At 44.1% G+C, this 26,958-nt stretch overlaps 1 protein-coding gene across 1 annotated transcript in view; it reads left to right on the top strand.

Annotated features, from left to right (window-relative positions):
- Positions 1-3,697: 3,697 nt before the first annotated feature.
- The window catches only part of YLPM1 (YLP motif containing 1), a 38,756-nt gene continuing 15,495 nt past the window's right edge, over positions 3,698-26,958 (top strand). Inside the window, 11 exon segments of the mRNA XM_055715562.1 lie at positions 3,698-4,657; positions 4,659-4,808; positions 10,169-10,411; positions 11,338-11,532; positions 12,764-13,494; positions 17,290-19,671; positions 22,403-22,508; positions 24,565-24,808; positions 25,976-26,068; positions 26,416-26,590; positions 26,731-26,876. Coding sequence (XP_055571537.1) covers positions 3,752-4,657; positions 4,659-4,808; positions 10,169-10,411; positions 11,338-11,532; positions 12,764-13,494; positions 17,290-19,671; positions 22,403-22,508; positions 24,565-24,808; positions 25,976-26,068; positions 26,416-26,590; positions 26,731-26,876 — 5,371 coding nt within the window. The 5' untranslated portion in view covers positions 3,698-3,751.

Consider the following 26,958-nt stretch of genomic DNA (forward strand, 5'->3'; position numbering starts at 1 on the left):
GTATAATTAAGAAAACTTCCAAACTTTAAGAGTTTTTTATCCTGTAGTGCCTGGTTTGGCTGTAGAGAATAGCTGAACTCAGCTGTCTGTATGCTGGACACCATACAGCGATGATAATGCGTGCTGGTAACTTTCTTGCCAGCACTCTGCCTCTACAGATACTACAGAAAACTTTGGGAACACATCAGACTCACCCTTCATATTGTCTCTTTGCTTGCTGCAGGCTCACCTACTAAACTCATCCCTGAAATAGCAGCATACTGACACTTGCAAAACAAACCCCCTTCCAAGCTATCATAACTGAAGTTTATCTTCTCCACCTTCAGCCAGCAACCCTGAGATTTTACACTCGGTGTGTAATTGTACATTTCAAAAATAATATCCTTGGTTTTCTTCTCTCAATCCAAGTCACATTTCCTTAAGCTAAATGTATTGTCACAAACACTTGAAGACCATGTTTAGTCAAATGAGGACTGAGAAACCGTTGTAGAATGAGATCTGTGTAACTTTGTTTTCTGAATAATTCTGGTGGTTTTGAAAGATTTTTTCAAGTACAGAGTTAACTAGAATTGTTCCTGTGCAAATAACTTCACTAGAATTAGCCCAAATGGAAGGAGGCTGGAGGAGAAACGGTCGCTCCTGGTAATATTGGATAGAAATCTTTTTGGCACTGGAGAGGAGGTCAAAGGCACAGCAACATGATGAATTTGGGGGATGTCTATCTGCCAGCAGAATGCCTGTTGGAGGGACTTCATGAAAATATATGTATGTAGCATGAACTGTGGGTAGGAATCAAAGCAAATGTGTCCATTTACTGAAGTGTTTTACTCCTTAAATTAACGTTCCAGTTTTGCCTCCTGTTGCTAAAAAGGCAGATTACAAGGAATAGGCACAAGGCAATTGCTAAGGAAGTCTTAAGAGGGCTGGAGGATTAGCAGCAGAGAGAAAGTATTGGCAGTGAGAAAACCCATCAGGAAATTTTTATTAATTGAGGATAATTGGCAAGACAGATTAACTCGAAAGAGCCTAGTCAGAAGAGAAACAGGACAGGAAAGGACCACCAGAGTAATCAGTTGCTTCCCCTGCAGTCCCAGGGAACCTGAGTACCAGACACTTGGTTCAGAGGAAAAATATTTACTCCATGCAGACCATGGCATCCCAACCTCAGATCCAACTTACAGTATATCAAAAGGAGGAAAGATTATAACAGGAAAGAGTTTGGTAAGCGAGAATGCTTTGATGTTCCTACAAATGCAGAACTCTGCCAGTCCAAACCAGAAAAGAAATTCTTTCCTGACCCAACTCTGGCAGTTGGTTTAAACCTGCACATGAGTTAAGATATCAAACAGATGCCTGCAGTGTTTCTCGGTAACTCCAGGGAATCCGGCCTCCCCCTTAACATCCTGTCTCTTGCTGTAGCCAGTTTCCATAGCTTCAGAGGACAGAACAATCAGAAAAGCCACAAAAAAGGTCTGAAGTTATGCAAGGGATGGGGGAAAAAACAATTCCTGCTTCTTTCTGGGGGCCACCAGAAGGCCCAGGATTGCTGAGCATTCCCACTGGGTAATGTGAAGAGATGTAAGGTGCTGATCCAAGATGTGACAGTGGTTAATTGAGGGATAAGTGAAATGTGGTAAAATAGCATTTAGAAGCAGGAAGAGCACAGACTATTAAAAAATGAACTAAAACTAGCATGATGACATATATTAATGTTACAGACTGTAATAGACTAAAAGGGCATAATGTGGACTTAAAAGGGTTGCTTTAGGACAAGGTAATGTTGGGTAAAGCCAATGTATCTTGGCTGGCAGGAGGCAACTCTACTGCGGCACGAACCAGATTTGGGTATTGACAAAAGCATCTGTCAAGTTATTTGGAAATCACAGTTTGGCCTCCTTGATACAGGCTGGAAAACAGTTGCTGCTGAAGGTGGTTGAGTGCATGTATTTCTTCATAAGGGGTGTAAAAGGTTTCTTTGCAATATTGAATAACCACAACAAACAGCAAGAAACAAGCAAAACAGCAGGAGAGACGTGCCTGCAGGAAATAACGTTGAGTAAACTGATGACAAGAGAACTCGCTTTCAGTGAACCAGTCAGGAGGGTAAGTCAAAGGATGTTTGCAACGGGAATTCCTTATTTTGAAAGAACGGGCTTTCAAAAGCTTAGTGAGTAAACTGGTCCAAAAAGCTTGGGTATATAGGTGTCAAGTACATGTATGATATGGAGGAGATGGGGGCTAAAAGCACAAATGCTATCTGGAAGTCATATTTACTGCAAGAGAGATCTTAAGAGTTGCACCACCCTACACAGAAAAGGATTAGATGAAAAGAAAGGATGCTGAAGAACAGAAAAAACAGGATACTAAAGAACAGAAAAGACAGTTCTATATGTATTAAATTAATTAAAATAGTTTCTTTAAAGATTTGCATCTTGTAACTTGAGTTCATGCTCTACTTGAAGCTTTTCTTGTAGATTCATGGCGCATCACCTCCAGATTCCCTGTAACTATAAATGAACAAAAAAGTCCGACTTTTCCAGCAACTGGGACAACACTTATTTATACACCTAACAATCTGTTTTTCCTGATTGGAAAGGCTTTGGACTTTTCCTCCAACACCTGCCTTTCTCCGCTGGCCAGGGATCCTTGATTCACCAGCCCCAAACCAGAGACTGAACATCAGTAATTGCTCAGGTTTTCTGTTCAGGAAGGAGGGCAAGCAGCGGGACACCACAGCGCTGGTGTGCTGCTGAGCAGAACAGCAGCCACTAGGCTTTGCTGCTCAGCTTACTAGAATTGGTATGTCCAAAAGCTCCTGTCTATTCTCTACAATGGGAGTTCAGCACTTCGTATATAAACCTTTGTTAACCGGCTATGGAACATCTCTCTGTTTAACTTGTTACTTCAGTGTGGGAAGAGAGAAAGGAGGAAAAATTCTTCCCTGCTCCTCGGGGGACAGTTGCTTCTGGAATGGATGGGGCGGTTTCACATATCCGCTGCTCTGTTTGCCTCTCGCGTTTATTACAGCGTATATTCAGCGTATGCAGTGAAAACACAAAATCCTTCGCATCGATTCCAGGCGGCAGATCCCCTGGATCGCCCCCTCCCCCGCACCGCCCTTCGGGGCGCGCAGACTCCCGAGGCCCAGCCCGGCCGGGTTGTGGTTGCGCTCGTTTCACCCTTCAGTCACTACGACAATTAATTAGCTCCACCGGGGCACCGGCTTTGGCGCGGCCGCGGCGCAGCCCCTGAGGAGAACGGCGGGCAGGCGCGGAAACATGGCCGCCGCCCCGGGGTAACCGAGGCCGCCGGGCCGGCCACGCACCGCCTGGCTCGCAGTCCCGCGGCACCCGCCGGCTCGTCGCCCGCCGACACAAAATGGAGCCTCGCTCCGCCCCGCCCCGCCCGCCGGGGTGCGTTCCATCTGCCCTCCGCCGCTGCCTGTCTCTCACCCGAGCCGACCGGGGGCTGGCGGGAAGCGGGGCAGCGGCGCTCTGCACTCGCCTCCGCCCCTCTCTATACGCTCTGCCGCCTCGTTAGCGGCCTCCCCCCCGCAGTGCCGGAAGTTTCCCGCTAGGTGGCGCGGTGCCGGCGCCTAGCCCCCGGCGGGGGACGCCGCTCGACGCTCTAGCGCGCCGGGCGCGCTCTATTGCCCGGGAGGGCGGAGCGCGCCCCCGCGCAGGCGCCGTGGGCCGCACGCGCCGCCGCCGCGGCCTGTGGAAGCGCCGCGGTCCGCTCCCGCAGCCCCGCCATGTACCCGGCCTGGGGCTTGTACGGGGCGGCGGGGCACTACCCGCCGCCGCCGACCTCCATCCCGCCCCCGCCGCTGCCCATCCCTCCCCCCAGCGTGCCGCCTCCCGCCGTCCCGCCGATGCCGCTCCCCAGCTACCCGCCGCCGGGCCCCGCGCCCCCACCCGCCGCTACCGCCGCCGCCCCGCCGCCGCCGCCCGCCGGTACCTCGGGGTTCCTGAGCCTGCAGGAGCAGCACCTGGCGCAGCTGCAGCAGCTCCAGCAGATGCACCAGAAGCAGCTACAGTCCGTGCTGCTGGGGCCGCCGCCGCCGCCGGGGCCGCCCCCTCCGGGGCTGCCGCCGCCGCCGCTGCCCGGCTCCTTCACCGACTGGCAGCAGCCGCCGCCGCCCGTGCCGCCGCCGGTCCGCAGCTACCAGAAGCAGTTCGCCCACCGCGAGCCGCCGCCGCCGACCCGCAAGCCGCCCGCCGCCGCCCGGGAGCGCGACGGCCAGGAACCGCCGGGCGGCCACGGCGACTGGGGCGAGCCGGTGCCCTCCTCGCCGGTGCCCATGGACATGGAGCTGTCCTCGCCGCCGCAGTCCCCGCAGCCCGCCGCCCAGCCCTACCTGCCCCCCGCCCAGGCCTACCTGCCGCCCCCACAGGCGGAGCCCTACCCGCCCCCCGCCCAGCCGCCGTCGGCCCAGTCCCCGCCGCTCCAGCCGTACCTGTCCCGGGCGCAGGCCTCCCAGCCGCCCCCCTCCTTCTCCGAGCCCCCGCCCTCCTACCTGGAGCCCCCGCCGGCCACCGCCTCCCAGCCCTACCTGCCGCCCCCTGCGCAGGGCTACATGGCGCACCCCCAGCCCTACCTGCTCCCCTCGCAGGCCTCCCCCTCGCAGGGGGCGCAGCCCGGCCTGGCCCCCTCCATCCCCCCCCCCTGCCAAGCCGTCGCAGGCCCATTTCCCCCCGCCCCAGCCGTCCCTGCCCCTGCCCGCCGCTGCCCAGCCGGAGGCCGCGCAGGGCGCCGCCAAGGAGGCCGGGGGCGCCGAGCAGCCGGACCCCTCCACCATGACTCCCCAGGTAAGGCAGGGCCAGCCCCGCACTCACCGGGGCAGCGGTGGCCGCTGGGCCGGGGCCCGGTAAGGGCACCCCGCGGGTGCGCTCGGTCCACGTAATCCTGAAGGATTCAGTCTGCCTTGGAAGCCCGGGAGCGACATGGCTCTGGCCAGGCTCCCTAAATTCTTCTTTACCCCGTGGTGGTTGTCAGGATGTAACAAACTATCGTTTCTCCAGAGCGGATGAGTTGTTTAAGGGACAGTCTGACTCCTGGCTGAATTAAATTTATTTGGTTTTTTGAGGGAGTCTCTGTTAGTCTCTGGAGAATTGTTTTCCAGCGTACAGCGTGTGGGCAACCTGCACCAAACCTTTGTTGACTTCATCCAACCTGTTGTGAGATGCAGCACTCTGCTTAGTGCCCGCTGCGGGATGGGTGCTGCCTGTCTTCAGTGCTGCCTTCATTTAGTTTTCTCATGGGATTGTGTTTCAGTTGTCTGATTGATGTCAGAATCATGACTTTTAATCTTGCCATACGTTGTTAAAGCTGCAAAAGTGTTCCTGTCACGGTACATTGTTGCCCGTCACTTAGACCTCTATGTTTTGTGCTACACGTGCTTGATCTTCTGGTCTCAAATTGTATGGGGCGTTGCAGGAAAATGTTCTGAAATGCTTTTGAGGTAAAAAATATTGTTCATGCTGTGTGCTTTTTGTGTACACTAGGGCCAGAATGCCTGCAAAATGTTGGCATGCTTCACTTCTTAAAGGTGGGCAGCTCCATTGAGCTTGACATTACTGTTCGTGTGCATTGAGTTAGGGACAGGCCACTTGCTTGAGGTTAAGCATGCACAAGGAGACACATGTGGCGAGGTCCTCAGCTATGTATGCAGGTCAGGCAGATTGACTGAAGCTTTTGCATGGTTTTAGGGTCAGGTTGTAGAGATCCGGCTGCTGGAACAAAGCTGAAGTGCACACTTTGCATTGAGATTATTAAAGTTTTAAAAGACAACTGGGTTTGGCAAATTGATCTTAGGATTTTGATTTGAAGCAAAGTTTGCAGATATCCTGAAGTCACTGACACTTTAAATGTTAATCGTTGTGACACCTTTTTAACTGTGTCCATTAAAATTCCATACCAATACCTGAGTATGTTTGGGAATATATAATAGTTAAGTTTGCACCATATAATTAATCACTGCCTAGCAAAGGGGTGCTTTCAGTTCATGCATTTAATTTTATGAAGGTTTTGGACAGAACTAGGTGATCTTTTACAGTGATAGCAATGGTGTTGTCTCTAAAATGACCGGTGTGCAGCAAACCAATCTTACACATTGAGACGAGATACTGTTTTATTACAGATGCGCAGGTCTGGATGCTAACAAACCAAGCTAGCATACTGCTGTACAAAGTTACAGGCGTTATATACAAAATCTTATCACACTTGCCCTGCCAAGAAGGCAGGTCCATCTAGAGGATTGACTACACATTGGCATATCCATTACCTAACTTACTACTAGGTATGCTCGCTGAGGAAGGGTCTTTTAGGGAGCCTAGGGCTTTCCCTTAGGAGTGTGACTTTTAGTATTATAATGAGGCTAATTCACTTCTAGGGGAAGGCTAAAGACCATAAGAGCTCAGAGTTTTAACATAAATAAGGTGGTCTAAGTGATGTGCATGGCTTACATCAGGAAGATAGCATGTTCTTTGTTTCTCCCAAAGCTGACTCGCTTGATTAGAAGCCCAGTCATTAGTTGTTCTTGATGACTCTGGGGGTCAACTTGATGTAAACTCTGTGCACATGTAGTTAAGCACTAAATCAGAGTTCAAGAATTGAGGAGTTTTAGATGATAATGAGACTCATTAATTTTTTTAATGACAAAACCCTGAAAAATCAGGTGTAGAAAGTGATGTTAATTTGGTATTGAGGCCACTTGCTGACTTCTTAAATTACTGAACTTAAGGCTGAACAGTAAACTGTAATTCCTCCCCCCTGACGTAGCCTGCAATTTCATTAATGTTATTTAATTGTTCTAACCACTCTCTCCTTTCCAGAAGTCACAAGTAATGCATTATTGTGGTGTGCACATAGAAGCAGCAGAATACTGCTGAAGTTTGTCTGGTGTATGAGTGTTTATACAAACAACTTCTATCCTGACTAATTGGATTACCGTCATGCACAATTCAGTCTTAACGCAAAAGGAGTATGGTACTTTTGCTGATCATAAAATCGTATAACAGATTGATACAATTTTGGCTGTCTTGGGCTGTAAAATAAGACAGGATTTGGAGCAACAAGTCCTTAAGCAACAGGAGTAGGAAAGCAAAGCATAGTGATGCTTTCTTGCTAATGGTCTTAAAATCCAAGTAGGGAAATACTGTAAGTTGCCATGTATAAGATCCTGTTAAGCCTTTGTTTAAACTGGTAATAGAAAACGATTCTTTCTCATCCCACAGTAACAGTGGCTGCAGCCACACAGATCAGTGTTTTTCTCTTAACGTAGACAATATTATGCAATTTGCCATGAGTTAGTGTTTTATTATTTCTCTTTCCTGTCTAAAAATAAGATACCACTCTTTGCCTTGACAATATTGTGAGTTTAGCATGGTTTCTTACATGGGTGTGCAGTTGGATTAATTTGCTGGATTCTTGTGTTTCTCTACAATCAGTTGCATCTTTTGTCAAGTCCTGATAAAAAAACCTGTGGTATGCTCCATCTAATATTCGGGTGCTGAATGCTGCTGTTTATTTGCAGTAGTAAACAAGTATGTGTGGGTGCCACTGTACCCATAAATATGCATTTATCTACATCTGTTGAAACTACCTTAGCTTTACCACATTACCTCTCAGGAGTCTGCTGCACTCTTTGAAATCCCCCCTTTGTTTTATAAAGGGTGCTAAGCCATTCTTTTGCCGTCTTTACCAGAAAAGGACCAAGTGTTCCCCAAAATAGGCATTATGTTATGGTCTAGGGTCACCTAAATTAATTTCAAAGTAGTCTTTTGGTACAGGCTCTGCGTTAATATTTTTAGTGGTATGTCCTGCGGTCAGGAGCTGATAGTTTTGGTTTCAGTGTTCCCTGTAGAATGCAGCAGGTGTAGTTTCTCGGACAGCCAAAGATGGAAAAATGCAAGTGTTGATGCTGCTGTGCTTCTTGGGTTTAAGGATTGTAACTGGACTTGAAAAATGACAGTCATCGTGAGAAGATGAGCGCTCAAATAACTGAGCTTTTCACCATCAGGGATTTTCTACACTAGCACTTCTGTTTTGCTCAGACTAAGCTGTAGAGATCTTCCTTTCCACTTTTCTTGTGCTTCTCAGATAGAACCTGCAATACATGTGTCACTGACTTCATCTGCTACAAACAGTAGGTGACAAGATGTTATCACAGCTCTTTGTGTGAACCCCTGGTCATATTACGGGTTTTGGCCCTTTGTCCAGTTGGTAGAACGAAGAGAAAAAACCAAGGATCTGCAGAGACAACAATTTTTTGGCAGTAGAACGGGTGCTCACCAAGCACAGCATCCAACACTGTCATGGTAAATCCACCTTTTGAGAGGGATAATTGAATCAGCTTCTGTATAGCTGGGGATGTATACTCCTCCCTGGTGTTGAAAGTTGCACTTACTACAGCATGTTGTTGAAGGCTTCAGAGTGTGAATTCTGGAGTGTGGATGTGTATCTTCCACCCAGAGCCATGGCAGCTCTTCTGAGTCATATTCTTGTTAAAAAGATTCTTGGCAGGAATTGCTGCAGGATCAACATAAAGTCCAAGAAGCATAGCCTCTCCTTCCATTGACCTCATCTCCAAGTTACAGTTCTACAGAAGTACTTTTTTAAAAATACAGCTCCGTGTTTAATTGCGCCTGCTAGATTACTACCAGTAGAAAACATCATTCCTTATTTGAGAGTAAGGTAGGCTTTTGGAGGAAGCGTGCGCTTCTTTTAAACCTGTTTTAAGATAGGCAGAATGGTTCAGTTTTGAGAAATCTCATCAGACAGTACCTACCGCTTTGTTATTGTCACACTTGTATTTTTAAATACCTGCATCTTTTCGATTCTTCTGTTTCTGAGTGGGCTTTATCTAGGTGTCTTTTCTTAATTGTGCATGCCTGGACGAGAGGGAAGAACAGAATATACGAAAGAAAAAGAGCAGTCACATTCTCGGAGGTAGTGGGGCTGACAGGAGAGCACGAGAATGGTTGCACTAGGTCAGACCAAAAGTATGGTATTTTATCATTGTCTTTGACAGTGAATAAAAGCAGATGCTAAGAGAAGAACTTAAAAATCAAGTGTGTAGTGGTAGTTCCTAAAATATAGGAGCTGCCTTAGCTGCAGTTGGTGTCATTTATTTTTAAAATCTGTAGACTTCTCTTCGATGAGCTTATGGAGCTGTGTCTTGAATCCACAAAACTGTAGCCCTTGCAGTGGTCTCTGACAGGGACTTTGGTAGCACGAGGCCATGTCAGGTGAAGAGCTGCCGCCCACGTGTTTTAAATCTGCGTCCTGCTAGTCTGGTTTGATGCCTGGTATTTCTTGCGTTGGGAGAGATACAGAACTGTCGGTTCCTGTTCAGGTCTTGTTAAGAGGTACCACTTCTTAGGTGCTGAGATACATACCTTCAGTGTTTTGTTCTTTATGTTGGTGGCAGCTTACAGTGCTTTGAATCTACTGTCATCTGCCTGGAGTACTCTAATTCTAGCCTGAAATAGTTAAAATTGAAAGCTTGGTCACTTCTTAAGTGAAAATTTTTTTGGGGTGCAACCATCTCTACTTACCTCTTCAGCTGTTCAATGAATAAGAATTAACGAGAATTCAGACAATAAATAATCTTTGCTATATGCTGGGTTCTGATCGTGCTTTTCTCTGTCACAGGCTTCATTGAAATGTCTCCACCACAATTTCTCAGCTGTCATTTTTGCTCTACTTGATGTGCATTCTCTGTTTCATTCTTTCTTGTACATTTCCTCCTTTTTCTCTTTACTGCTCCCTTACTCATATTTATCCTACATTTTCCCTTCATTTTACCTAAGTTAGTCTTATAGTAAGTACCTATAGTTGTTAGGAATAAAAAGCACTAAAAGTATGGTACTTATCACATATCTGTAGTAATTTGGTTTATTGTTGGCCATCTTTCTGCTTTTCATTATTGTTCTCTTTAGCTGTAAGCTTTTTGAGATAGGAAATCTGCTGTAGGTGCTGTGCCTTATGTAGTGGTTTCTGAATTTTGGTTTGTTCTTCTGACATCCATTGTAATACTGTCGATGATGAAGGGAGTTTTCCCTCAGATTTTAATACTACTGTAGAGTATAATTCTAGTGACTATCATGAATTAATTTTCATGGTTTTTCCCATGAAACTTGTCTTAGAAAATTTCTGTGTATTGTAGGAACAGCAGCAATACTGGTACCAGCAGCACCTGCTTAGCCTGCAGCAAAGAGCAAAAGCCCATGCTCAGGGACAGCAGCAAATGAAAGGTCCAGTAGTGAAGGATTCATCTGAGCAGAGAGCAAAGTCTGAAGAAGGGAAAATGAGTGCTTCAACTCAACAGTCTGAACCTCCTCCGCTTAATGAATCCCTGCCTCCAGCTTCCAAAGACGATGAGTCTTCTCTTACATCCACTGAAACCCAGGTAGGCTCTGTAAAGTGATGCCACTCCATTTGTTGTGCTAGATGGGACAAAGAAACAGGAAAATAATGCCATCAAATTGTCATGTATACTATGTAACAATAACAAAATATGGCAAAGCAATCTTAAAAGAACATTTGCTAAGGCTGCACCTATTAAAAAAAATAAAAATACACTCCTTGTATATAGACTTATATAGTCACCCACACATGCACCGAGTGAGTCCAAGCTTGACTCGCTTACAACTTCCCCAACATTGTCATCTTTATCTGTGAGATACACTTTGTGGTACCTAAGTGCAAAATCAAGTACTCGGTAGGTAGGGAATACTATCTTTAAGACACTGTTCCTTAATTCCTCTCTGGCAGTTTGTCAGTTCGGGCTCCCCTTCTCTCTGTGTTACAGTTTGTCTGAAAGCCAAGAACTCTTCATGCAGTATTTTTGTCAGCATGCTTAATTACAGTATATAATGGATGGAGATCATAATCAAAGTTTGAACAGATTGCTGTAGGGTAGTAAATTGACCTGCAGCATGTGCTCCACTTTAACCTAAGGTGTGTGGGTTCCTACCAAGTGGCAAAAATAATGCACTCAGAGTTACTTTACCTCATCACAAAAAAGCAATGTTGTCTCATTATGCTGTGAGCACCAGATGACAGATTTTATTAATCTCTTTCCTGTAGGTAGTTTCTGTATGTATGAATACCCTAATTGCTATCAACCTAACCTTTAGATTAGACTATTCACATTCAGAATAAATGATATAAACATCAGCCTTCCAGAAGCTGTGGGTGGCCAGAACACTGAAATACAGAGTGATAAAATAACAGACACTGAGAAAGTTCTGGTGAAGCGGGTAGTGGCCAAGCGTGTTTCTCTTTTGACAGAAGGAGCTTTCTTTTATTTATAGTATTTGCCTTTTTCTCTAGCTCAATATTGAACCTCCTGATGACCCTGAGGAAGATTTGAGATTGCAGCAACTGCAAGCAGCAGCAGCTCAGTGGCAGCAGCATCCCCATCACCGGGTTGGATTTCAGTATCAGAGAATAATGCAGAAACATGCCCAGCTGCAACAGATAGTACAGCAGTATCAACAGATTATGCAACAGCCTCCACATTTACAGGTGAAACACTAAGGAATATACTTCCTGCGTGACCTAACACTCATGATCTACTGAAAAACAAGTAGTTGAATAATTTCTCGTGGTTGTCTCGTTTGTCTAGCTACTTTTTCTGCTTGGGTAGAAGTCTATATCCCCTTTTCCTACTGTCACTCAACTTCAGAATGAAAAAAGAATTGACAGATGGCAATGAAGCTTCAGTAGGATGAGAAATACACAATTTTACACTTGTAAGATTTTTCAGACGTACCTGGGTGTTACAGGAGCAAAGCTGAACACAATATTTAATTTACTCAGCTTTGAATGTTTTACTGCTGGTGAAACGGTTCAGAAGAAAGGTCGGATAAACAGATGATTCCATGGAGTAATTTGGTGGCTGCTTTTCTTTATAACACTGTGTAGTACAAAAATAAATATGTACAATGATAAGTAAACAGATGCCCAAAAAATGCAGTTAAAGTAATTTAAAAAATCACTGTCTCGTATTATTTTTGACTCAGATAATCAGTGAAATAAAGAGTCTTAATAACAAGTTCAGATAGTTGTATCAGTGTTGCAACCTTTAAGCTTTTAAGTAGAAGATTTCTTTATTAGAGAATGGAGTCAGCTTTTTCTGGAGTGGGGGAGTTTGTACATTAAGGATTTCTTTGTAGCTTGGGCTGTCTGCTTGTTTTTTAAAAAAAGTCTTAGGATTCCCTTGAATCCTAAAAATCTCAGACAAGATCAAGCCATGGATATTAAGACCTGTATCTACCTATAATGAAAGGGAGTACCTCCTTGAAAGAAGCTTCATTGTGCTAATAAGATGATCTGGCAAAGGCTCAGAGAAGAATAATTGCTGACAGTGAAGCAGGTTAATAGCAGAAACTGAAACCTTGAGAAATAGCAGTGTACTGTATATATTGAAAGTGTGAAGAATGATTTGGGCTTTAGCCATTGTTATTGTCCAGTAATAATTCAGCTTGGAGCCCTTTGATTATAGCTTTCTTCAGCTGATCTGTCTGGAAAAAAAAAAAGCCTTTTACACATAGAAGTCCTCTGGTCATAAAAATGTGTAAATTGTCACAATGAGTTTAGACATCACAGTTGGCATTCGCTTTTGTTTCAGTGCAGCTCTTCCTCAAGCTTCTGCCCAAGTCAGAAATTGTGATAGCACAAGTGATACTGAAATATGTGGCTCTGAAAATAACTAAGATGGCATTTTGAAGCAATTCTTGTATTATTATTATTGCAGACAATGTCAGTGGACATGCAGCTGCGACATTATGAGGCACAGCAAAAACAGTTCCAGCAGCTTCATAAAGATTGGGAGCGATCAATGAACCAACAGTGGCAGCATCAGCTTCAAACCTACCCTCACAAAGACCAGCTTCAAGAGTATGAGAAACAGTGGAAAGCATGGGATGAACAGATGAAGGTGACTCAGTCCCACCTGCAGGAGAAAGTGAGCTCACTCCAAAATCTGAAGAACCAATATCCTGCAAATGTTTCGCTGCCACCTCCATTTGTTCCATATTCTCAAACCACTCAAGGTGGCATTCCTATTATGCCTCCAACGTTACCTTCAACTACACCTCCACTGGTGCCCCCACCTCTCTCTTCTCAGTTACCCAACTCCTCTGCCCCTTCAGGATCCAGTTCTCAAAGCAGTCAATCTACTGAAACACCAAGGCCAGCTCTGCTTCCAACCCCTGGTACCTATGCATCAAAAATAGCAAGTTCAACTGTCTATTCGTCTTACCATTCTCAAGTAGGTTCATCCTTTGGCTCTTCAGACCATGGAAAGTCTCAAGTTCATCTTGGTAAACAGAATATTTCATCTGAGCAAGGATGTGGGGATCTGAAAGGCACTTCTGCAGTGTCTTCAACACATGCACCTACCATGCAGGATAAGCCAGTGAGGTCGGGTGGATTGCTTCCAGATCCTCCCAGATCAGCTCGTTTTGAAGGCCCCAGAGGCCCTAGGTAAGGATGGTTTTGTTGATTTCTACATGTTCCAGGCTACAAGACGTTCAGTGATATGTTAAGAAATGAAACCTATATCTTACTCTTAAATCTTTCTGAGGTCACTTGAAGTGTTTTGTCTTTGGTGAAGGTTTTGGTTTTAATGTATGTACACCATGCTCTGTATTTATCTTATTAAAGCAAGGATAGATAGGTGCCTTTCACCTGAGCATTATCAAGAATAGAATGCTTCCCCCCCCCCCCCCCCCCCCCCCAGTAAAATGCTTGGGCACACCACACCATTTTCATTCCCAGAGACATAATATCCCTTTATGTGAAAATGGGAAAGCTCTTGTGAATATTTGATATGTCTTTGCTGTCCTTAGTTTGAAGATAACTCGCACTTGAAAGAGTGATCCTATATGAGAAGTGATCTAAATTCCCAGCATTTTCTCTGTGGTACTTGGAACACAGTTTAGGAAAATTTAAAGCAAAAATGTTGAAAGGTTGTTTTTTAAGGTGTTGCTATGTATGGTAGCACTTCAATGTGGGCATTCTGGAAGGCATTCAGGAAAGTATTCAGATGTATGAATGTACTAACGTAGCTGCTTACTGGCAATTTAGATGCTATTTATTTTTTAGAAATGACAAAAAGTACTCTGTAATCCAACATTTATTGCAGAAAGAAATGAAGGTTCAAAACTGTTCAGTACTTGAACTTCTAGTGTGAGAGAGTTCTGAGCTGTACACTTGTCCTACTCAATGCATTTTTCAAAGTGGCTGTTTGATAAGAGAGGTAGCGCTTGTCATAAGTACAAATCAGTGGTTTTCTACACGTGTGGCATTACTCAGCATTGAAACAGTTATAAACAAGCGAGAAGGAAAGAAATGAAGATTTGAGCCTTAGGATCCTAGCATTGGGATTCTTTGCCACTTTTTCTTTTGCATTACATCATGATGGTCTTTGTTTTGAAAGTTGGTACCTTTAAGTTTTGGTAAGATACGGGATTTTTTTCTAATTTATATCTTCATTTTTATCAGGTGGATGGCCTGCTGTCTTAATGTAAAGCTACTCTAAAAGCCAGTGTTCTGTGACTCTTAAGCGGTTTTATACCTGCCACACGGTTTAATCCAACACCTTGGTTTTGGAATGTTTTTCTTTCATACTTGTCGTGGTATCAGGTTGCAAAACCACATCTGTCCTGTCCAGTCATTAGTTCAAGATGGGTTGATGTGATGCCTAGTGAATCAAAGAACAGTGGTGTTCTGTTCAGTTGTTTCTATCCTTGCATACCCTGCTAGACTTTACAATCGTATCTTGGTATTTATTTCCCTTCTCTTTGCTTCCAAAGTTATTTTTCATGAATAATAATTCATTAATTGCTAGCAATGTCGATTATTTTTTTATAACTTTGAATAATTTTCTACCTCTCGTTTTGTTTTTTTTTTAAAAAGTGTTGTTTCTGGTGCTGGGGATTTGTTGGATGTACTATTCTGAACAGACTGCTTTCATGATTTGCTAGTGCATGTCTTTTATGTGTACTGGTTTAGAGCTCAGTGATGTGTGATGATTGGCTATGAATAATCAAAAAATCTCTACAATGTGCACACAGGAGCTCTGGTTTTGAGCATACTTACAGTATTTAATTAACACTGTAATCTTTGTGCATTCCTATATTGTGATTGCATGACCATTCTAGTGTTTTATCAAAGCTTTCCCAAAAATCTGTTTACTGTCTCTTCTTAATATAGTTAGTAGAAAAGAGAGTCCCAATAAATTTTTAACTGAACTTGAGATAAATTAAATTTTTTGTGGTTACCTGCTGCCATCCCAGCTAAAATGTCCCAGGTAATGACTAAAAATATGAAAAGACACACACCTTTCCCCTATTTTCAGCAATTTTCTCAAGAAACTCTAAAGAACTGTCTTGAACTAGTTTTCAGAATTTTGGGGATAAGTGTGTCTTACAGTATCCAGCCTTTTACCTGCAGCTTCCCTGTAAAAGTTGATCCTTCGAATCTAATTTATCTTGCCACTATGCTTTTAATTTCTTCTTTTTTCTCTTCCTGTTCATCTTGACCTCCCTCTACCCCCAAAAAAGACAGTTAACTGTGTTAATTTACCAGGGCTATTAAAGCTGTTTGAGGTTGTATAAATTATTTGCCAAATTGCTTACTGAAAGAGTAAATTCTACAAGTCAACTGCTGTTGGTAACTAGGCAGTAATGAATTAATATCCATAGAATTATAGTTTGAGTTGGAAGAGAGCTTTAAAGGTCATCTAGTCCCAACCCCTCTGCCATGAGCAGGGACATCTTCAATGAGATCAGGTTGCTCAGAGCCCCGTCCAGCCTGACCTTGAATGTTTCCAGGGATGGGGCATCTGCCTCCTCTCTGGGCAACCAGTTCCAGTGTTTCAGCACCCTCATGGTAAAAAATTTCTTCCTTATATCTAGTCTAAAACTAACCCTCTTTTATGTTCCAGCGCAACAGGCCTTACTAAAAAGTCTGTCCCTCTCTTTCTCATAAGTCCCCTTTATATCCATACTTCCATAAGTATTGGAAGGCTGCAATAAGGTCTCTCCAGAGCCGCCTCCTCTCTAGGCTGAACAACTGTAACTCTCATCCTGTCCTCATGGGACAGGTGTTCCATCCCTCAAACCGTTTTTGTGGCCTCCTCTGGACCTGCTCCAACAGGCCTATGTCTGTCTTGTGCTGAGGACTCCAGAGCTGGGCACGGTACTGTACAGGGGGGTCTCACCAGAGTGGAGTAGAGGGGTAGTCACCCCCATCGACCTGCTGGCCACACTGTTTTTCATGCAGCCTAGGATACGGTTGGCTTTCTGGGCTGCAAGCACACGTTGCCAGCTCATGTTGAGCTTTCTGTCTACCTGCACCCCCAAGTCCTCCTCCACAGGGCTCTTCTCAATCCCTTCATCCCCCAGCCTGTATTGATACCAGGGGCTGCCCCAGCTCTGGTGCAGGACCTTGCAGGATCTTTGTGTCCCTTGCCAAGTTCAGCTCCAGCCACACTTTAGTCTTTCTGGCACCATCCAGTGAGACACAACCATGAATCCCAAACGTCCAAGCAACCTGACTTAGGACATGAGTTCTCTATTTTGTGTAAAATGATTTTGATTTGTTCGAGTCTATTATGTAAGTCAGTATTTGAGCATATGCTTAAAGATTGAATTTTTTTTACTAGATTGGCCTTGTTAAATATGATCACAGTAATTATTCTTCATTAGTTTGCCTGACCTGTGTCCTCATATTCAAACAACAGTTGCAGGTGCTCTCAAAAGAAATTATAGAAGTGATGTAATGAAAATATATTTGTTTTAGGCATATGTTCTTGCATGGAACTGACCAGTTATCACAGTCTGTGCTTTCTGAAAGGATCCATATTTACAGATTTGTTTAGAAGGCATTCATCACCATAGTTAAGTAGGCTTGTTGCATACTGTCAAAACAAAAGTTTGAGTTGTTGACTGCAACAAAACTTCTGTTAAAAGTTGAAACTTTTTTTCAAATGAGTTTGCTGGCTTTCTTTGTCAGTCAGGTTTCAGTCCTGAGGTATTTAAACCAAATTTCCTTTTAGGGTTGCATCATCTGCAAATGGCTTAAATGGGTCTTCAGTGGACGATATTGAATTGGAGACCGTGTCTCTGTGCTCCTGCACTGGTTCATTAGGGACTGATCTGAAGGCACGCTAGGATTCATCAGTTAGAAGTTACTTTTGGAGGGGTGAAACTGTCTTTTAGAGGATTTGAATTTGATGTGTTCATGTGACTAAAATGGCCATTATGTCATCTATAGGTTTGATCGACCTCGAGGAAGAGGATATGACAAATTTGAAGGCTCCAGACAGAGAGGGCCTCGTTTTGACTCCCAGCGCTCAGAAGGATACCGGTCGCGTTTTGACCGCCAGAATACAGATGGACAGTCTTCAAGTAGGTGGGGGACTATCCCACGAGGACCAGCAGCACAGTTTTATACTTCAACAAATGCATCACACGGACATGGTTCCCGACCTAGCGGCCCACGGTGGATGGGGCCCAGGCCTCATTTGGGACAGCAGCAGCAGTCACAGGCAGACTCACAGTCAGAAAACAAAGAACCTTTTACAGATGTAGCTGGCAACCAGCAGTCCGTAAGCAGAACACAGTCTACTCCAGATGCACAGAGTGCAGGTTCCGTTGAGCCAAATGAGGACCTGACAAGCACTCAACAGGAGCCATCCAAACCCGAAGTTAAAGAAACTATTTCAGACCCGCCCAAAAAGTGGACGTGGAGTTCACACGATCCTAACCAGCAAGTAGAAGAGTCCAAAGCACCTACTTCACCTATTCAGAGCCAGAAATCCGCAACCCTTTCTAGTAACCCTGTAGCTTTGCAATCAGGTATTGCAAGAACAGGCGGTGCGGTAACCCCCGTCACAGGAAATCAGGATTTGGATTCACCAGATGACCAGTTGATTGCTTCAGATAGCACGCAGGGTCTGCCCGGCCCAGAAGGCAGAGGGAAAGGGCCCTTTATACATGAAGATAGAGGCAAGGGACCAGTAAGCAGGGGAAGGGGGCAGGGCAGGCTGGATGATGGCCGTGGCAGAGGGCAGGGGGAGGGCCGTGGCTGGGGAATGGGCCGTGGCCGGGGGATGGGCAGGATGGATGGTGGCCGGGGAATGGGCAGGATGGATGGTGGTTGGGGAATGGGCAGGATGGACGATGGCCATGGCCGGGGGATGGGCAGGATGGATGATGGCCGTGGCAGAGGATACGTGTACAGAGGCAGAGGGCAGGCTAGGCAGGCATCCATCCGTGGCAGAGGGATGTTCAGGAGAGCAGGCAGCAGGGAGAGGATGCCAGATAGGCGGTCAGGCAGCAGGGAGAGGATGCCAGACGGGCGGTCTGGCAGCCGAGAGAGGGGACTGGGTGGACGGTCAGATAGCCATGAGAGGGTGTTCTGTAGCCGAGACAGAGAGCTAGCTGCACGGACAGGCAGCCGGGACAGGGGACGGGCAGGCAGCCGGGAGAGAGGCCTCGTCAGGCGGGCGGGTAGCCGGGAGAGAGAGCCCATGCGGCGGGCGGGTAGCCGGGAGAGAGAGCCCATGCGGCGGGCGGGTAGCCGGGAGAGGGTCCCTGTCAGGCGGGCAGGTAGCCGGGAGAGGGTCCCTGTCAGGCGGGCAGGTAGCCGGGAGAGGGGCCCGGTCAGGCAGGCAGGTAACCGGGAGAGGGGTCCCATCAGGAGCTGTGAGAGGGAAGCGGGAAGATCGGACACAAGCAATATAGATAAACCCATTCACCTAGGAGATGACCCTGACAAATTGCCTCCATACCATCGAGATGAGACGCTCAGGGGTTCTTGGGGTCATGAAGATGATAGAATGCAGGAGGAATTTCCTTTAGATAGTCAAGATGACCCTTCTTTGGAGCATGAACGATTGGATGACTGGGAAAGAGAACGATACTGGAGAGATCACAACTCTGATTATCAGGATGATTCTGTAGATACATATGACAGAGATGACAGGTTGCAATCCCACCACTCATTGCCTCCATTATCTCCCCTACCACCACTACCTCCTTTATCATCTGATCGTGACAGACGAGATTCTTGGTGGGATGACTGGAAAAGGCCAAGAGAGAGGGAACTAGAGAGGGATCTAGATAGGACTGGAAGATCCTCAGATATGTATGATCAAGATATAGACCGAGAGTGGGATAGAGACTGGGACATGAGACCTATGGATGACAGAGAAATGGGGAATCGTGACCTGGATATTCCCCCTCTACCACCATTACCACCTCTTCCACCTCTGGACAGATACCGTGAAGATAGGTGGAGGGAGGATCGGAACAGAGATCATTATGACAGAGACCTCCGAGACAGGGGGGAGCTGAGGATTCGAGAATATCCAGAAAGATACGACACATGGCGGGAGAAGCAAGACTACCTTCCTGAAAGGACTGACTGGGAGAGGGAACGGTTGTCAGATAGGTGGTACCCAGATGATGGAGACAGAATGCGGTCTTTGGATGATCATTCAGATTCATCCCTTCCTCCACCTTCACATTCCTCTGATATGCTGGGAGCAGATTCAAACCTGGACTCAGACCAGTCCTTGGGAGGAGTGATGGTCCTTAGCCAAAGACAGCATGAGATAATTCTGAAGGCTGCCCAGGAACTCAAAATGCTTAGGTGAGTTGCCTGCTTCTGTCACTTTAGGTGGGAATCCCATTCTGTGGAGAATGGTGCTCCTTTCCTAATTCGTTCCTTGATTTACGCAGTAATGGCTTAATTTCTTGTCACCACAGCATGATAGTAGGAACTCAGGTGGAAGAAGTTATTTGGAGTACCTCCATCACATCTTTTGTGGATGGACTTTTTTCTTAAATAGGTGGTTGTTCCTTTCGCCATGAGTATGGAGTTTCCCTGTTTGTTACTTTCCAGGAAGACGCCTGTCCACATCACCTGACCAGTCTTACTGTTGTCCTCAAGTGAGCTTGTTGATAATTGCTTTTTAATAGTTACCTGTCAAGATTTACATTAGTGTGGTTCTTAATTCACACAATAGGACCTATTTAATTTTTTGATACTGCTTACTTTTTAATTAAAGCATATGAGGGTTTTTTCTTTTTACTATGCTCCCTCATTTGAAACCCAGCATAGTCAGTGAATAATTTTGTCAAGTTCAGTTGATCTCAGTTCGGAGGATCAGCATAACAGCAGGGGTAACAATCAGGAAGATGTGAATGCAAAAGTCACCAAGACCACGTTTTAGAAAGCAGCTACTAGACTCCCTAAGGCTTTAATAGGTGTTTATTTCAAACTAAATAATGGAATATCCTCTTAAACATCAGAAACATCCTACGACTCGGTAAATTTAGTAATATTAGAATGAACGGAGTACATATCATCTATCCAAATGCTATCTTTGTGATGTGATGCATGGGTTTAGGTGCATTAAGTGTATTTAAAAAAAAAAAACAAAACAACAAAAGAACACTGGAAGATTCGTTTCTTTTGACTATTTCCAGTGAATGGGATCTTTGAGGAGATTGTAGAGAAAAGAGGAAGAATCTTAGAGACAGGGGTTCACGCGGTTCATCCTATTCATGAGTTAGTGAGAGAGCGCTAAGGCTTAGTGCCTAGTAAAGACAGGGGTTTAGTTTCACAAACAAGATCTGCTAAAATAATGGGCAATTAAAATGAATGTTTGGTTATCATTATTCCATTTACATCAAACCATGCTGAAAGATACAGAGGTGTTTTGCACTTTCCTTTAAACTGTTGTTTTCAGACTCATAAGATTGCTAAGCATCTGCCCCATATGGAAGGCCTTAGTTGCATGCCAAAATGCCAAAAAAAAAAAATCAGTTTAAAACCGGAGAACTTTTATTCTGAATAATTTAATCTTTCACTGCAATTGGATTAATTCAACAGGTGTTAGTAATGGTGAAATCTGTGTTATAAAGCAATATTTGCCGAAAGTTTGGAGCAACAGATAATCTTCAGCTTCCTGACTTCCCCACTGCCTCAGCTTGCCAGGCATGTGTTTTGCTGTTTAATGTGACTAGCTGCAAGCCAGTAGACTTTAAGCTAATGACCAGAGTTTGGGAATCACTACTGAAGTGACTACCTTATTAGGGCTGAAATATTTAAACATAGGAACTAAAATGTTTTATGTAAGAAAGTAGACACATACACCTCTTTCTAAGACAGTAAGAAGGAGAAATATAAACATGATACTGATAACTGATTTTTTAGTTGAATATGAGGGTAATTTTAAAAAGAGCTACACTGGTACTTCTCATGAGGTTCTGATAAGCAGATGACTCCAGTCTGAACAGCAGGAACAACTTTAAGGAGACTGCTTATGTTTTGGGGTTTTTTTGGAGCAAAGAGTTATTATACCGATAGTGTGGTGCCTAACTGCTTTCATCTCCAAAAGTAAAGCCTTCATCTGGCTTTGCTTTTATTGTGTATAAAAGAGCATACTCTGAGTTGCATGCTGTTCTGTATTTGTCATCTGGTGTATTTTTCCTAAGCCAGGTGTAAAGAAGACATGAATGGTAGCAGCTGTTCACTTTACTCTGTACTAATGCAGCAATTGAGATCCCTTTCTCTGAGCCAAGTTCCCCTTGTGCTGGACACTGAACAGATTCATTACTAGTCAGGATGGTCTCCGTTGTGCCTAGTACAGAGGGATCCCATTCTTAGTTGGTCTTTGGGAACTGATTTAATGCATACAATTAATATGAACAAAGTTATTAGCAATAAAAAAAACTAGATTAAAAAATGCTAACAAAAACTGGGAGGAAAGGAAATCATACTGAATACAACTTTGTAATCCGGTGATTGTCATATTCACTCCTGGTCTTGGTCTCTGCTTCGTATACTATGTATTGGTTGTATATTAAATAACATTTTGATATATAAAACAAGGAAACAAAAGTTTAAATCACCATTTGGTTTTAAATATTGGAATCTGTGTTGTATTTTGTTGGCCTCGATCCTGTTAGTGTGCAAACCAGAGCAAATCCCTGAGAGCATTTATGCACACATTTCCGATGGGCTTTTTGTTTACCTATTACAACAGGTGTTGGCAGAAGCCAAAATTCCAGCTTTGCTCTTTGCTGTCCAATTGGAGTGGTTCTGGCCAAGCGCAGAAGCATAGCTGCATCTCTCGGGGAAACTTTTGATCAAAAAAGGATGCAGCTAATACACTAAATACCACCATGGTTAGGTGGATATGAAACGGGGATTTCCGAATCACAGTGTTGACCATGCAAAGCATGGTGTGTCCTTTTCTTCTTTCTTCTTGGCCCCTGATGCTAGTGTAATACGTAGTTTTCACCATGAATGTTGATTTCTTTAATTTTTCATTTAAACTACAGACTGATAATGCTTTCTTGTGATTCATGTGCAGAGAGCAAAAAGAACAGCTACAGAAGCTGAAAGAATTTAAACCTGACATTTCCACGCAGGACTCTCCGAGATCACAGAACACGAGCACAAGGCCAGGTGCCTTTCAGGTAAATTCATCTTACTTCATAACATGATGTTAGTAATTACTACTAATGTGTATGTCCAATCAGTTCCATGCTGTGATGGTCAAACTTCTCTGTGGAATGCCTCCCCAGCAGCCCTTACGACCTCATCAGTCTTCTGTCGGGGCAAAGCAACTTCTTAGTTTCTTTAGATTTTCAAAAGCCTTTTCTACTCCTCCAGTCCACCGTGTCTTCTGAGCATGACCCACTGGGGACAGTAGCACATGCAGGAAGAGGTGAGCTCTTCCAAAACAGGGGCGTAAGGCTTATGAGAACACCTTCCTCTTCCTTGCCTAAGTTCTGACATCTTGCTCTGGTTTTCCTACTGTAAGAGCACTCTTCTCTTTGAAGTTAGAGAAATTTGAGGACAGGTCCATCCGGAAGTGAAATATTTCAACACAGAGTGGGCATTAGCTTTCTGTTTGCCGTCTTTACTGGGAATTCTCATTACCCTCTGGAATATTATAAAAGTGCATGGAAGCTCACATTTGTGTTCTTCCGTGACTTCGTCTCCTGTTGTGATGCAAGTTATTCCTCTGCTGCAATCTCCTGGTTGGTTCTGGGGACTCTTCTCAGCTCTTTTTTTTTTTTTTTCTTTTTTTTTTTGATTATTCATACCCAGTCATAAACCAGCTAAATTTCTGCAGTCCAGTTAACTGAGGTTTATAAACCCTACCTAGAACAAACAATTTTCTTAAATGTTTGTTGGAGGAGACACCTGGATCGATGCACAGTCTTTATTCTTCATCCCATATTAACCCCAAAGTTACCGCTACTAATAAATTTAGCCGTAATGAACTCTGGGTCTGACATTTAGCCAGACCAAGCTTCGTTTGTCCTTCCCTCCAGAGACGTGTTATGCAGTGAGTGAGGCACTGCAAGTTGTTGGGGTTTCTTGCCTGGGTAACCAACCTCTACCTTGTTTATAGTGTCTATAGAGTAAAATAATGGAACAGATATACTACCAAGAACTGCAGGTATGTGGATCCCTTTAGGAAGTGACTCTACTCAGCTTTGATATTTTGTATCTCAGACTACTTCAGCCATCTGCCTAAAGGTGTTCAAATAACTCTTGTCTTTCTTGGGATTCCTGCCTTCAGGTTTCTGCTGTGACTTTGAACTGTTTTTACGAAGTTCAGCTTTGCATCTACAACCATTCTTCAAGTTTTGTTGCATGTTACTAACAAGGCTGCTTGTAACTTGGCATCTGCTGTGATGCTGAAAACTCTTGTGATGCAGCATGCGGGGTTCCACAGGGATGTTTGGTCCATGATGGGTTTTTTTGTTGTTCTGGTTTTCCACTAGGCAAGACCTCCCCATTTCTTACATTGATCTGATGTTGATCTCATTAAGGGATTTCCAGGTTTTCTGCTCTCTGGGAATTTTTCCAGTGACTTCCAGAAAGAAGCTGGCCTTATCAGTCCTTTTGTGCCTCACCAAGCTGCCCTACTTTCAGACTTTTTCAGCCTCCTCACAGACAGCAGGAATCTTTGCAGACAGCAGGAGTCTTTGGGAATAAAACCATAGACACTTTTGAGCTGAGATAGGCCTACTGGAGCTTAAATTGGTAAGGTTATTTTGAAGGAGAAAATAAATGGTACTTAAGCCTTCACATAGTGAACAAATGCTGAATTAATTCAGGCCACCCGTTCTTGAAATACTGTCCTCCTACCTGTAGCACCTTGATGGAGGTACTAGAAAATGCTTATGATTTGATTACTGATTGCCATTGTGCTTACTGACTTACAGAGGATGAGAGAAGGTTAGTTTACAGATCTACATTAAAAGTGCTTTCTGCATCTAGGTCTCTTCTCAGCTATCTTCAGAGGCACCAGTAGAAGCCCAAGCTATTAAACCTTCTCCTGCTGTTATTATAAAGCCTCCCGTGTTGTTCAGACAGCCCACCCCTGTGACAAGACCAAGTGCCCCACTGACAAGGCCTGCTACACCTATGACAAGGCCACATGCTCCAGTTTCTACTCCAACTACAACCCCAAGTCATGGTCAGTCTTTAAAACCATCACCTTCTACTGTGGAACAGGAACGCTGGGATGAGGATTCTTTCCACGGACTGTGGGACACAAATGAGGATAAAGGAGCAAATATGGAGTACGAGTTGTGTAAACAGGAGTCAATGATGCCTCCACCTGTCTCCTCGCCTGTGAAAGTACCTGCTGTTCACACCCCTGTTCCGTCAGCCGTACCAGTGTCCCTTCCTCCAGTTATTCCACCGGTTCCTAAAGCACCTGTAATTCAGCAGACTGTGGATTATGGCCACGGGCGAGGTGGGTATTACAGTGTATTTGTTCGATCTGTGACAGAGAGCTAGCTAGTCCTCCTAGCTTCTTTCTAAGGAGTATGCCACACAAAGCAGGCTTTAGATGTTCTGCAGTTGACCTGTAGGCTGTGTACATTGCGATCCAATGCTAAGCCATGCAGTTTTAAGGAATCTGTAACCTCCAGTCTTGAGTTTAATGTTTTCTTCAATGCTGTGATAATGAGCTACTTCATGTGAACTGACTGGTGTATAGCTACATCTGCTTCTAATAAACACCAACTGACGTGATGGCATCGATGTGCTATATTTAGATTGATATTGATACTTTCCCTTAATACCTTTGCAGCTGAGTATGGAAATAACTATGTTAGAAGGTGCTTTGGATTGTTACAGTTCTTGGGTGTGACTTTGTAACTTAAAGCAGAATGTGACTGATGTTTGCATTATTTATATAGTGCTTAATGAGTGTGAGGTACCCTCTAGGCAGGGAGGGAGAAGAAGTCCTAGTTCTGAAGAGTGTGTGCCCTAGATAAGCATTTAACATATAAACAGTCAAGGGCTCTGATTTTTAGTGTTGAGCTTATCAAAGCTAAAACTCAACACTAGTTTTTTAATAGAATTAATTTCCTTCATTCTTCATTTTTTAACAGGAGTGAAATCATGTCATAAAGAAGTTCTTAAATTGTGCATTGCCATTTAAAGAGTGTTTTTTCTCTCTCTAGGGTGCCATAACATGAATTGAAGCCCTATCAATTTCATCAAGTAGATGTTTTAGTAAAAGCTGTTAGAAAAATCGTCACTGTTAGGAATCTAAAGTGAGCGTTTCAGTTAATATTCTTGACATTACAGTAGTTCTATCACTTATTGAAATTTCAGAGCATTTTAATGTTTATAATCTTGTGACCATGCGTGCTGCCTAAACTCATGTAAGAAGGCAGAAGTCCCATTCTTAAGGCAGTGATATACATACTTAAACACACAAACCCACTTCAGACTTTCAAAACCGTGTTGTTGTGTATTTATGTATAGCTCTTTTTGCATTATCCTTTAAAAGAATTTCTGGTAAATGATTCCAGTCACTTTTAATGCCATTGATTACTTTTCATGACAGAGGAAAGGCAATGAAAGAGGGGTATCTTAAGACCTTAATTTTTTTATTATTATTTTTAACCAGATATAACCACCAGTAAAGTGGAACAGATTCCATATGGGGAGAGGGTGACCCTGCGACCAGAACCTCTACCAGAGAGACAAACATTTCAAAAAGGTAGGGAGCACTTGGCTAGCTCTCAGAAAGTTAGTTAGCTCTTAAGAAAAGTTGTAAGGCACTAAAAGTGTATTTTAAACTAAGTAACTCTTGTTTAAGCTAGAACTGCTTCATTGCTTTTCAGAGGCCCATAAAAATAACGGTTCGTATTGTCAAGACGAGTAATGCAAGCAACGTAGCTTTAAGTAGGATGGTATGTTATGGTTGTCTCTTACAGTCGGGAAAGAGATTCAGTGGCTGATTAAGTCCATTCTGTATACCTTTCTTGCACTCTTCTTTATTGCTTTTCCTTCAAAAATAATAAGAAATTCAGAGTAAGTTTTAGTAATTTGGGTTTCTCCTTTCAGAGCACCCTGGTCGTTACAACAGAGAAAGAGATCGTGAGCCTTATTTTGAGCGTCAAGGTAATTCCAACACAGATCATCGGGATTTCAAGAGAGAGCGGGAATTACACAGAGACCGTGGTCCTGTGGACTATGAACGAGAGAGATTTGAAAAAGAGCGGCATCCCCGAGATGATAGGTATGTGGTTTTGGAACACTGTATACAATTCAGGCAGTGCTAAGTATCAGGCTGTCCATTTTGCCTATGAGATACATGTTCATTTCTCTCTGGAATGCATAGCAGAAATTCTAGAAATATGCAAGATACTCTTTTGGCAGGGTTCTTCCTCCTACACCTTCAAGGACTCAGTCTTACCGTGACAAGAAAGACCATCCCTCCTCCAGGCGGGGTGGTTTTGAAAGACCACCATATGAACGAAAGACAGATCGTCCAGCATATGATCATGGTCCTTCCATGTTTGGAGGTACAGTTTCTCAGTCTTGAAACCATGCTAGAATATTATGAAAAATATGGACTCACAGAGGTAAATATTAATCAGGAGAAAA

Source organism: Falco cherrug, chromosome 7 (genome assembly GCF_023634085.1).
Source record: "Falco cherrug isolate bFalChe1 chromosome 7, bFalChe1.pri, whole genome shotgun sequence".
In the NCBI taxonomy this organism is placed as follows: Eukaryota; Metazoa; Chordata; class Aves; order Falconiformes; family Falconidae; genus Falco; species Falco cherrug.